Source organism: Mus caroli, unplaced genomic scaffold (assembly GCF_978045245.1).
Source record: "Mus caroli unplaced genomic scaffold, Mus_caroli_1 scaffold_13, whole genome shotgun sequence".
Taxonomy (NCBI): Eukaryota; Metazoa; Chordata; class Mammalia; order Rodentia; family Muridae; genus Mus; species Mus caroli.
Genome location: NW_028227268.1, coordinates 103,247,504 through 103,260,652, shown reverse-complemented (window position 1 = coordinate 103,260,652; position 13,149 = coordinate 103,247,504). Strand labels below are relative to the sequence as shown.

At 44.7% G+C, this 13,149-nt stretch overlaps 1 protein-coding gene across 1 annotated transcript in view; it reads right to left on the bottom strand.

Annotated features, from left to right (window-relative positions):
- Positions 1–13,149, bottom strand: part of Slc1a4 (solute carrier family 1 member 4) — a 28,017-nt gene that overhangs the window by 13,391 nt on the left and 1,477 nt on the right. The window contains exons 2-3 of the mRNA XM_021176313.3: positions 2,296–2,338; positions 757–819 (exon numbers count right to left, since the gene is read on the bottom strand). Coding sequence (XP_021031972.1) covers positions 757–819; positions 2,296–2,338 — 106 coding nt within the window. The remainder of the gene's footprint in view (positions 1–756; positions 820–2,295; positions 2,339–13,149) is intronic.

Sequence of the window (13,149 nt, the reverse complement as noted above, 5' to 3'; positions counted from 1 at the left end):
GCACCAGCTCTGTAACCCTAATTTCAAGCTGACTTGAAACCCGCGTCTCAGCTTCCCTGCTGCTGAGATGTAGGACTCTACGGCAGACACATCTTTATTAGCTGCCCTAGCTGGCCTGCATCTCTGGGTTCGAGAGATTCTCTTGCCTCAGCTCAATAGCTGGAACTACAGGCACACGCCACCATGCTCAGCCCACTCTGGCCTTTACTTTATTACTGAACTTTATTTTTGAGGGAGAATCTTCTTGTATAGCCTAGGCTATCATAGAACTCACAATGATTCTCCTGCCTCAGACTCAAAAGTGCTGGGATTACAACTGTGCTTTATCACTGTTTTTAAGTCGTAATTTACTAATTCCAAGTATATGCAAATATACAAAACTGTTGTTATATGTTCTATGATTGTCTATTTGCATGGTGACATATGTTTGGGGTTATGTGATTTTTTTCTCCCATATATCATGTTAGTTTTTGAGTTCCGACTGTAGGTTATGCTGAGACACACCTCCGTTGCATTTAGCTAGAAGGGCTGCTATGAACTAGAAGCTTACGGGCCTATGGAGATTTCTGGGCTCCCGACTCTGGTGTTCAACTGTGCTGTAAGGAACAAATCTACCGAGGAAGTTTTAAATATTCCATTCAGACCCCCAATTTCCAATCCCAGTAAGTAACAGGCACATGTGGCTGTCTGTCTGTCATTAAGGAAGCTAGTTTGCTTTCCATACGTTTCCATAAGCCATCTTCTGAAGAGCCTTACCTTCTCTTTGGTCACGTTCCCCGAGCTGGTGTTATGGGTCACCACTGTGTAATCGGTTGCAGACTAATAAAGAGGAGGAAAACCCATCATTAGTGAACAGGCGTAAAGACCCACCAGAGGCACCAGGGGCACGGCAAGGTCCTGGTCTACTGCTGCTACTATTCGTAGTGGGTGTGCTGAGCAAGCTGCACTTGACTGGCCTGATGCTGACCTCTGCATCCTGCATGAGTTACGTTAACACTCAGGCAGCGAGCCCCTGATAAGCTGTCGGGTTATTTAGGGACCGAGGGAACGGAGAACTTTCATGTGTTCCTTGGGCAATAGGGTAAACTATTTCCTGCTGACAGTTTGATCCTTCAACAGCTCATGTTTCATATTGTTTAAGAAGTTTGGCACAAATTCCAGAAAGACAAAGTTCATCACATTTCTCTTTTTCATTTATCTATTATGTTCCACAGTGTTCCAGAATGACCTAAGTGTGGCTGCTCTTTAGCGTCTGTTTCTAACCAGGCTTGAGCTGCCCACCTCCAGAGAAAGGGACATGAGGTAAGGCAGTGTCTTTGGCCAAGTTTCCCAGACCTTGGTCCTACTGTGAGTTGGGAAGGCACACACCTTTTCATGGTGTGCAACGCATCTCTCTCTCCCCCCGCTACGAAGGTCTCGTGGCTACAGAACTGTCAGACACCCAGAGAGCTATAGACCTGAGCGCCTGCTTGAGACCATGTTTCAAAAGCTTTGATTTCTCTCTGCTTTATCACAGTTTCAGAGAGGCAGATGTACACAGCTGCCCCGGATTGGGGTGGCAGGGAGACCAACCACACCCATCCCCTCTGTGACAAACACCCAACGCTCTAAATGGTTTGCTTTTTTTTTTTTTTAAACTTCACATTATATCTACAAGTTATCCACCCCCACTTTTGGCAAGATGTACATACTACCTTTATAGTCAGAATAAAAGTATGATTTCTGAAAAATCTATAATGTTTCAAACAGTCTCCAAATAATGGTTTGAAGGCATTTTCTAAGTGATGCAAAGGATCTTGGAGCACCCTTTCTACATCCTACAGGGTTTTGTTGTTGTTGTTGTTGTTTCAAATCTCCTTCTACAAAAACTGACCCTAGTGTTACTAAGTTTTGTTTATAACAGGATCCCTCTGGATTGCTCTGGCCTATCTAAAAACAAACGCTCCTCTGACCTCCCCCTCCATCTTCCTCATGGAGGACCCCCTCCCCCCAACTCTCTTATTCTCACTGTTAATGAGGCTCCTCTCCAGGTTTCAAAGGGAAGCCTCTCTTTCCCTCCATGACCCCATCAGTCATTTGACCCGAACGTATACCGACCATTTTCTGCTCTCCCTCAGGCTTCGAGGCCTGATCATGATTTCAGGATCATTTCTCCTAAGAAGCCTCATTCGTGAAGGGTTTGGGGAGGAACTACCCTAGGACCCCTCTTTCCCGTACTTTACCAAACTCTGGTGCATTAATTTATACACTTCCTCCACCAAGGTTTCATATCATCGACAAAGTATCAAACCTTACCGTAGTGAATGCGGCAACCACAAGATTGGAAGGGAACAGGTTTCTATGGAAAAAGAAAGCAAGCGTTTCGTCAGGGTCATGGATTTTAAGTACTGCGGTTCTATAACCTAGGGCTCTGCATATAGTAGGCAAGTATCCTAGCATTGAGATATAGCCCAGTTCACTCTTTAAACATTTAAACAGCCTTGAAACTCACTGTGTAGCAGAGATGATGCTAAACTGTGGATCCTCCTAGGCATCACCAGCTGTTTTGCTTGTTTGTTTTAAGATGTACTTTTATTATTTAATTGTGTATGTGTGTGTGCGCACTTACATGTGCACAGACACACCAATGAAGGTCAAGCAAGGGTGCTGGATCCTGTAGAGCTTTAGTTACAGTTGAGTCATCTGATGTGGGTGCTGGGAACTACGGGGTAGTCCTCTGCAAGAGCGGCAAGCACTCCAACTGTTGAGCCATTCCTCCAGCCTCAGCAACTGTTATTTAGTTAATGCTGAAGCAAGTCCCAGCTGACTTCAAACCCTCCATCTTCCTCCCACTGCTCCCGGAGTGCTGGAATTATAGGTGTACATCACCGCACCTGTTTAACCAACAGGCCTGGTTTGTTTTACAATAATTGAGATCCATTTATAGAATTGAGAGATCTTGGAAGGGAGGGTACCAGCGTCCAGAAAGTCATCCTGGCAAGTTCAACAAAATCCTATACAAATAACTGTCTCAAAGCCTGTAGAGTCCCCAGTGTTCAGCATGACAATAGCTTCATTTAAACCTGCCTGCCTGAGCCTGGATTAACTCCAACCAAGAGATTTTGTTTTTCCTTTCACACCTTGGACGCACCTTCCAGGAATACAGCTACTATGTAAATTATGGGATAACAGTTTGTTTTGTTTCGAAAGTTTCCAAGAACTACTCTTGCTAAGAAATTGAAGCCCCATTGCTAAGTCCTAAGCTCGGAGTCCTTCCTTTTGCACTGAGCTGGACTCAGTCTGCACTCAGCTGGCTCCTTAGCAGGGGTTTCTCCTTCTCTCCTTGTGCACCACCATTACTAGTCAGCAGCAATTCTAAACCAGAAATAAAGATCCAACCTCTTTTAGAGAATTTACATATTTTTAAAGACTTATTTACTTATTTGTGTGTGTGTGTGTGTACATGGATGCATGTGTTTGTACAAATGGACACTGTGTGGTTATGCATGAAGTCAGACATCCACTACCTTATTTTTGAAAGATTAAGTTTCCCACTGCCTTGGGAGCAAGCCAACCCCAGCAATCCCATCTCTCCTCCTCCTCCTCCTCCTCCTCCTCCTCCTCCTCCTCCTCCTCCTCCTCCTCCGAGCTGGGGTTAGAGGCTTACGTAGGATGCCTGGTTTTCCATGGGTACTGAGAGCCTCAGGATGTGCAGCAGTCACTTTAACCACTGCCCATGGATAAAGCCCTGCATTTATAGATTAAAGCACATTTTTGGAAGACTGGAGAGGTGGCTTAGCAGTTAAGAGCACTGGCTGCTCTTCCAAAGGACCCACATTTAATTCTCAGCACCTACATGGCAGTTCACAACCTTCTGTAACTCACACATGTGGTGCATAGATACATCAGTACACATACGCAAAGCATTAATACACATAAAATAAACACATTTTATTATAATATTTCCCTTTTTTCTTTTATATTAATAAAGTCATTGTGATGTCCTGAAATACACGTATAGGAATGGATTTTATGTTTGGATGAAAGCACTTGTTTTGTTTTGTTTAAAGACAATAGGGGTTGGGAAAAATGGCTCAGTTAGTAAAGTGCTTTTGGCTCAAGCATGAGGACCTAAAATAAATTCCATGGAAAGCCAGAAGCAGGAATGTGAGTCTGAGATCCCAGTGCTGGGAGTCCCAAGACTGAAGGAGAAGGGCGTGTAGTGCTCAGCCCTTCGGAGGCAGAGGCAGGTGGATCTCTGTGAGCTAGAGGCCAGCCCAGTCTACAGATCTAGTTCCAGCACAGCCAGGGATACACAGAGGGACCCTGTCTCAAGACAGACAGACAGACAAACAAACAAACAAACAAACAAACAAACAAGCAAATGGAGCATGATTGTGGAGGAAGATGCCTAGCTTTGATCTCTGGGGTTCATGTACTGCACATGCAAGCACCACACACACACACACACACACACACACACACACACGCACGCACACACACACACAGAGCTAGACAGAGCGAGCAAGAGAGAGAGAGACAAAGAGAGAGAGAGACAGAGAGCGAAGAGAGATTAAACAAACAAATAACTAAACAAATGAGTTTTCAGAAAACCAACCAAGTCCAAAATCTAATTAACTATATAAACTAGGCTAACCTTGAAATCACAGAGACCCACCTGCCTCTTTCTCCCAAGTGCTGGGAATATCCTCTTTGGAGCAAGGCTCTGTGTAGAATGCTGGTCTTGACATATAAACTACCATATTCCAGCTATACACATATAAACTACCATATTCCAGCTATACACATATAAACTACCATATTCCAGCTATACACTTCCAGCAGGAACAACAAATTGGAAGAATAAAAGGCCCTGTGCTGGCTGCTTTCCCACTAATTCCTGCTCCTGAGGGCAAGCTGAGCTGCAGAATTAATTACTGCGAGGGATCTAGGAGCACTGGGAGATGAGCCTCTAGCCATTCCTGTCAGGGATTATCTTAATTTGGCTAATTGAGGTGGGAAGACACAGCCTAACAGTTGGTAGAACCATTCCCTGGGCTTGGGTTTCTGGGGGGAGTAGGAAGAGAAAGTGAGTTTCACGCATTCCTTTGCCACTCCGTCTTCTGATGTGGCTGCACTGTGACCAGCTGCTTCAAGCTCCTGTCACCTTGTCGGACTATACCTTGTCTGCAACCCAAATAAACCCTTTCTCCCGTAAGTTTCTTTTTGTTAGGGTATTTTATCACAGCAACAGGAAAAGAAGGTCAGACAGGCTGTTCAGCCGGCAAAGAAACCTACAAACACACATGCACACATGCAGAATATATGGTGTTGGGGTTCTGAGGTAGGCAGGTGTGATGACCCAGTGGTGGGCAATCTGATAGCCTCCTGGTGTTCATTATTACACACTCCACTTTCCTTGAGGTGATGGAGTCTATGACTTGCTCAAAATCGGTACAATGCACCGAAAGCAATGAATGGGTCATTCCTTCTGTGGTTTGGTCACCTAAAATTGTAGCGTTCTGTCTAGTTAGCACACTCTCCTGTCGGTCTTTCTGGGCTTACACACTTGGATAAAGGAAGCAGCTATTCTAGAAAGCTCCACTTGATGAGGAACTGAGGTTGGCCTCCAGTCAACAGTGGAGTAGGAACCATGGCTCCAAGTCAAAACCTCAGCAAGCTACATTCTGCCAATAGACACATGACCTCCAAAGTCTCCCCTCGATGACCTTTCAGGTGAGAGCTATCGGACGCCTTGACTGCTGTCCTCTAACAGATAGAACCTGAACGGCAAGAATCCCACCCCCGCAGATCTCCGGGATTATACCTACGTGGGAGTTTAAGCTGCTGTACTGCAGCCATTTGTTACTAGATAGCTAAGACACAAGTCGACACTCTAAATGAGATGAAAATCAAACCGGAACCTTGTTTAGGACTCTCACTGTGCTCCCAGCGGACAGCCAGCATTCACAGCCTCCCCACACTCACTGGTCTATGAAACCTGAATTGTTTTTGGCATCCTTAAGAACAACCAGCAAGTGTACACCTGCACGAGAGCAGAAAACAGGGATGCTTAGCTGAACTAACTGTTGACGATCGTGAGAAGTTCGTATCATAGGCACATTTTCTTTAAACAAGCAGATGTGGGCTGGGGATGAAACTCAGTTGTTGATAGCATGTGTGAACTGGATTTGGTCCCCAGCACCACTTAAACCTATAGCCGAGCCCCTAGGAGCTAAGGGCAGATAGGAAGTTCAAAGTCATCTTTAGCTATAGAGTACATTTAGGACTGGCCTGCGGTTCATAAAAATCCCATTTTATTTTTAGTTTTCTGAAAGATAAAGTAGCAATTTATATTGGGTAGTCTTTGGTCTATCTGAGAAAAGCAATATATTTAACCTTCCTTCCATTACAAAAACCAACTTCCTATCCCATCTCCATGTGACTAGGTCCTGCATCTCCTTCTATTTGCTAATCTCCTCAGAAGCAGAAAGAGAGCCTGTGCCTCCTTTCCCGGTCTTTACCTACTACTTGCCAATTCTTGGTTCCCAGACCCAGTTGGCCGGAGGGTTCTCCTTCTCTGAGGAATGGGAAGTTATGGAAACTGCCAAGTTAGAAAATGTGCATCTTCTGTCTGACTAGTTTTATGTCCGCTTGACACAAACTAGACCAGCAGTCCTCAACAGGTGGGTCGAGATCCCTTTGGGGATCAAACAACACCTTGACAGGTGGAGGTTGCCTAAGACCATTGGAAAACACATATGTTCATTACAATAACAGTAGCAAAACTACAGTTATGAAGTAGTGCTTTCATGTGTGTGGGGGTCACTACAACATGGAAAAAAAAAGAGTCACAACATTAGGAGGGTTGTAAACCACTGAGCTAGAGTCATCTGGAAGGAAGCAACCTCAATCCATCTAGCTGTAGAGCATGTTTGTAATTAGGGCTTGATGGGGGAGGGCCCAGCCCACTGTAGGTGGTGCCAACCCTGGGCTGGTGGGCCAGGAAACTCTTCCACAGCCTCTGCATTAGTTTCTGCCCCTAGGTTCCTACACTGTTTGAGTCCCTGTCCTGAATTACTTTAAGGGTGAATAGTGATTTGAAGCATACGCCAAATGAACCCTTCCTCCTCAGTTTGCGTTGGTCACGGCGCGATAGTAACCCTAACTAGGAAAACCTTTCCCACTGGGAATAATTTTCCCTGCAAATGCTTCATATCATCCAGGGGTAACTGCTTCCTGGGTGGGTATGAGGAGTCTTTCATTCACATCTTAGAAACAGACCCTCTTATAAGGAGTACAGCTCTTGGTTGAAATCCTTTTCTGCCCTGCCTAATCTCTCAGTCATGAGTCCTAACCCTGTACCATCTTATCCAGAATAAATCCTAACAGAGTTCATTTTAAGACCATCAGTGAGATTCAACAGAAACAAAGGGGTATAGACAATACTACAAACAAAAGAATAACTCCTGACGAAGAAAAAAAAAAGGAAAAGTTCAAAAGAATATAGTGTATTTTGGCAGTCCAAGATAAAGTTAAAATACATTCACCATGATTCAGCACTTCTACGCCCAGATGTCTGCTCAAGAGAAACAAAAATATGTATCTGCAGGAGGATCTGTATGCATGACAGCATTACTCATAAAGGCCCCAAGTACCATGCCCATCACAGATGAATAAGGAGGCAGTGATAAATCAATACAGTGGAGCACCAGTCGGCAATAAAAGGGACCAACAGCAGCACAGAGCATCTCAGTAGCACTGTCCTGAGCCAAAGAAGCCAAAGTAAATACATGCTGAATAAGCACAGGGAGATAACACTCCAGCAAGCCAAACCGATGAAAGGAAGGAAGGAAGGAAGGAAGGAAGGAAGGAAGGAAGGAAGGAAGGAAGGAAGGAAGAAGAAAAAGAAAGAGAGAGAGAGAGAGAAAGAAAGAAAGAAAGAAAGAAAGAAAGAAAGAAAGAAAGAAAGAAAGAAAGAGAGGAAGGAAGAAAGAGGAAGGAAGGAAGGAAGAAAGAGATAAAGAAAGAAAGGGAGGGAGGGAGGAAGGAAGAGGGGGGCGGGGGGAGAGAGGCAGGCCTGTACTCCTCATACTTGGGAGGCAGTATAGGAGGATCAGGAATTCAGAACTATCCTGGGCTATGCTGGGCCCCACCTTAAACCAAGTCAGAAAGGCACGGTGATAACTACAAAGAAGACTCCAAATACATACACCCCACAGGATAGCCACACTTAGCTTACAGCACAGATACATACACCCCACAGGATAGCCACACGTAGCTTACAGCACAGATCTCAAGCCCTCGGGAGCTATGCTAGCTTCCTTGTAGATGTGTTTCAACATGAAGGGAGGGGTTGTTTACTGACTCCACGATTTCTAAGGTTCAGTGTAGCGTAGCAGGGAGCTGCTGGCATCACAGCAGTCAGGGAACGTGGAAGAGGTCCAGCATGGGGTGAGATACAACTCCTTAGAACACTGCCTGCAGTGTCCACACTCCCAGAGCCCCTAACAGTGCGTTCAGATTTGGAATCCATCAGTGAACGAGACCATCCCTTACATCGGAAAACTCATGATCTGGAAACTCATCTATGGAGGCTCCCTTACAGCCACACTTAGGAGCACCCCTCAATAATTTCCTAGTTTTTTTCTTAATCTGATTACGTTGACAACCAAGATTAACCATCACAGGACTCATCTAAAACTCCTTTCCTCCAGTGTCCTGCGTGCTGTATATCAGGGGCTGGGAGGGCCTCCCCCTGGCTGGCTCCCAGGGCCAGGAGTACAGGGGAAGAGCACAACTCTCCACTCAGATTTTCCAACACAGATGCTCATCTTAGCCCGAGCACCCCTGCACCGCAGCAACAGCTGCTTGCCAGGCAAGAAGTTTCTTTCCTTTACAGCTTTGTCTCTAAGCACTTTCTCTTAGTAAGCTTTCAACACAGAGGACACTGAGCTGGAAAAGATGCTAGAGGTGATTTTTCACCCTCCCAAGGCCCAGAGCCATGAAGTCCATCTGTTTCCTTTGTGCTTAATCTGGACAAGCCCTGCTCAAGAGAAGTACTTGTATGTGTATTGCCCAGTGGTGACATATCCACATATCCTGTGTACACACACTCCTCTGAATGGTGCACCCAGCAATCTGTTAGCAACGTAAGTCCTTCTCCACTTGCATCAAGCCACAGCACATTCCACTACAAAAAAACGGATTAAGTTTCTCTTCCCCTCAATGAACATCAAACACAATCAAGACCTATTCAAATGTATTCTCAATATATCCTGTAGGAGGGTAAGAGGCCCAATCTCTCTACTGTGCATGAGCGTTAAGACAAACTGTGGCCTCTGAATGAACTTTTAGGGTAAAACTGCTTACCATCTTATATCTATGCTTAATTGGGAACACATATGATTAAAGTTAGATATGCTATAGAAAAGAATATGCACACTGAACAAAGGTTTACATAGCATCATAACAGCCCCCAGCACCACCCATCAATGCCGACCAAAAGACTGTCAGGTAAAACAGAGCCACCCACGCTATGCACCTTAGCAAGCATGTACTTCAAACTACTCCTCCTTTTATTTATTGTTTTACATGCATGAGTTTTTGTCTGTATGTATATGTGTGTGCACCATATGTGTGCCTAGTGCCTAAAGAGGCCAGAAGAAGGTGTTGGATACCCTGAACCCGGAGTTACAGATGGCTGGCTGGAGCCTACCATTTAGATGCTGGGAACTTAACTTGGGTACTCTTCAAGAGTTCAGCATGTGCTCTGAACTGCTGAGCTATTTTTTCAGTACCCCCTTCTTCCTCTGAACCCCACCAAAGGATTACTCAGACAGTAGCTGAGGGCCTTGCTGTATAGGGAGTATATATATATATATATATATATATGAGCATATATATATATATATATATATATATATATGAGCATATATATATATTTGCTCATGTGGCCCCCTGTCATACTTGGCAGCATATTTTCTTTCTGACTGCTACTATCACTTAGCTTTTGAATAACATTCCCTTGCTATTTTGGTTTTCTTTGGTTTTTTTGTTTGTTTGTTTGGTTGGTTGGTTTTTGGTTTTTTTCGAGTCCTTGCTATTTTGTAAGCCCTTATTTTAGATCCTCAAATAAGAAGCCAATAGCCTGGAAACACCCAGATTAGACATTGATAATCAGCTAACAATACAACCGAGGAAATTAAAGTTTTACACACTTTTTTTTTATGGTTTAAGAGCTTTATTATAGAAATGCAGGGGGAAAGAGAGAAGGTAGGAAAGAGAGAGAGAGAGAGAGAGAGAGAGAGAGAGAGAGGGAGAAGAGGAGAGGAGAAGACAAAGAAAGGAAAGAGAAGAGAGGACAAAGAGAGGGGCTAGAGGGGGAGTTTTACATACTTTTAAAGTAAATGTATTATTATTCTATTGTGAGACAGGGTCTCATGTATCCTAGGCTAGCCTGTGGCTATGTAGCTAAGGATGACCTAGAACCTTTGCTCTTCTCAAGTGCAAGGATCACAGGCGAGTGCTTCTTTATGTCCTTTCTGCAGTGTTGGGGTTGTGCATCCTAGAGAGCCCTCCTCTAACCGACCTTAACTTCATTTAAATAACTACACATGATCAGTGCATATCCCTACTGTGCAGAACACACATGCTGTTCTGAGACCTGAAATGCCAAATCGTCCTTCTGCATAAGGTGTTTCTTGTTTTTCTGAGATATGCTTTCTCACAGCCAGTCCTCCTGCCTCTGCCTTCCACAGGCTGCCCCATCATGCCCAGCTGGGTTGTGCTTCTGACCCTGGGATGTGACTCTTCATTGCATCCAGATTTACACACATCCCAGTTTACCTGAATTACATACAGAACACCATTGATGTACTAGGCTAAAGCGTTCTACACGTGAGCTGGCCACAAAACCAACTCACTGGCTTTATCAGCATGTTAGAAGCAATCATCTACCACACTTAAAACCCTGTTGTAACTTGCTGTGGTTTGAGAGTGCGGGCCTGAGGCATGTATATATGAGATGTCATAATATAAAAAGTGTCTCTTACTATGGGCTAAAGTGAAATCACAAAAATACGGAGTGTGTTGTTCAACCCAGAGATCCAGTCCCTCGGGCCAAATGTGGAGAGAGTGAATGGACGCGCCTGCTCAGTGTGGCAACACATCACTTGGATACACGACTTTCACAGGCAAACAGGTGTGAAGCTTATCTGGATTGGCAAATGGAGAGCTCAGCTGTGCTGCACACACACACAACAGCTCAGTGTGGAAAACTTCAAAAATGTTTCTTCTGTATACATTTGGGGTGGTTTGTCCTTCTGATCTATTGTCAAGGTGGTGTGTGTTTCCCCGTCCTATATAAGAATATAAAGTAGTGAACTTTTGCTCTTTTTTGTTGCTGTTGCTTCAGAAGTGTTTCCTTTTATTTAAGTTAAAAAATTCTTTACTAAGTCTGCAGGAACTTCAAAGACTACAGAACAGGATACGGCATAGTATGTATACCTGCTAAGTATTCATCAGCCCCGGTGTTTATTGTCTCAGAGCTAGTTAACAAAGGGTTCTCCTTTCAGATCTTGGTACCCCCTATAAGGATGGGAGCTGAGGAAGGCCTGGGGGATGGTGGGCTTGCACAGCTGTGCTCATTATGATACTGTGTATATGTAGTTTTTAAGCTTAAGGCCAGCCTGAGCTAGATCCAGGACAGCCAGGGCCAGAATGTGAAATCTCATTTTTTTGGGGGGTGTGGGGAGGATGAGGAAAGAAGGGGTTTGAGACAGGGTTTCTCTGTGTAGCCCTTGCTGTCCTGAAATTCACTCTGTAGACCAGGACATACTGCCATTACTATACATTTTGTCTTGGAGAATGGGCAAACCTTGAACCATGGGGCAGAAGACCTATGGATCTCCTAATCCACCCCACCCCATGAGAGTCAAACTTAGGGCCATAAAATCACTCTACCATTAAAGCGTAAACCCTGCCCTTGGTTAAGATTTCACTAGTAGCTCAGGCTGGACTCAAACCCTGCCTCCTAAGTGTCCCAAACACGCTCAGCCCTCATCTTTGCCTATATTTCCTGGGTTGGAAGCAGGATTGCACCAACTGCCCTGCCTTTATCACGAACTTCTAGGTCAAGTGCAGCTAGCTAGTAGAAGCATTAGAAAATACTACCCCATCCTAACAGGCCAGGGAAAGCTCTTCCGGGGAGATACAACAAGGGTTGCCCTTGTCTCTGAGAAATTACACCTATACTGATCCTTGAGACATGACACTGGGTCACCATTCACTTTGAAAGCAGGAGCTAGAAGGGCTTGGGTCTAAAACCACGACCATAAAGCAGTAAGTTGTAAGTCCTTTCTTGGGGTGATGGCCATAAAGTGGTTCTCACTCCTCCTACCCCCAATTACTGGTCAGTTCCTTTTTCAAAGATGGAGGAACACCATTAAGGCTCCTGTGTTACCATAGAGAGGTACAGATGAACATCATACTCCTATTTGGGCCACAGATGGCTCTACAAAAAGAACCCTGAAACCCCATATTTGTCTTCTCTCCCTGAGGACAGAACAAACCAAAGCTGCTCTGGGCTTCAGTAGGGTTCTCTATCTCTGAACACATGTACAGTTACGTCTCAAACCTTAAGACTCTTAGACTACCAGGCCACCTGGCAGGCACCAAAGCCTACAGTTCCATCAAAGTCCCCATAGGCTACCTCCACTTGCTCTGTTTGCAGGAACTTTTGGTCTTTTTCAGCAGATTTCCCCCCCAATACCATGTCTCCGGTTTTTTGTTTTGTTTTAGATGAACAAACTCTTGAAGTGGCAAGACAGCTGTCATATTTTCCACACGAAGAAATGGAGACAGGAGAAAGACAAGTCGCTTGCCCAGACTTCTCTGGTTTTCACCACCTCAGCAATGAGGAGCTTTGCCCAGTGACTCAAGACAAAACATACCACTAAAGCTCAGAAAGCTGGAAGGGGAGCCAGCTGGACTCCTCGTTCAGACGAACCTGGTTACATTAGTAAACGCCTGTAGACTGATGTTTCCCCATTTGTGAACTTTGGATTAGTTCAAATGGAGAGGTGAAGCTTTGAAAACTATACTCTATCATCCCAGGGGATGAAATACAACTCCTGAGTGAAAAAAACAAGCAAAGAAAGGTGTGTGTGT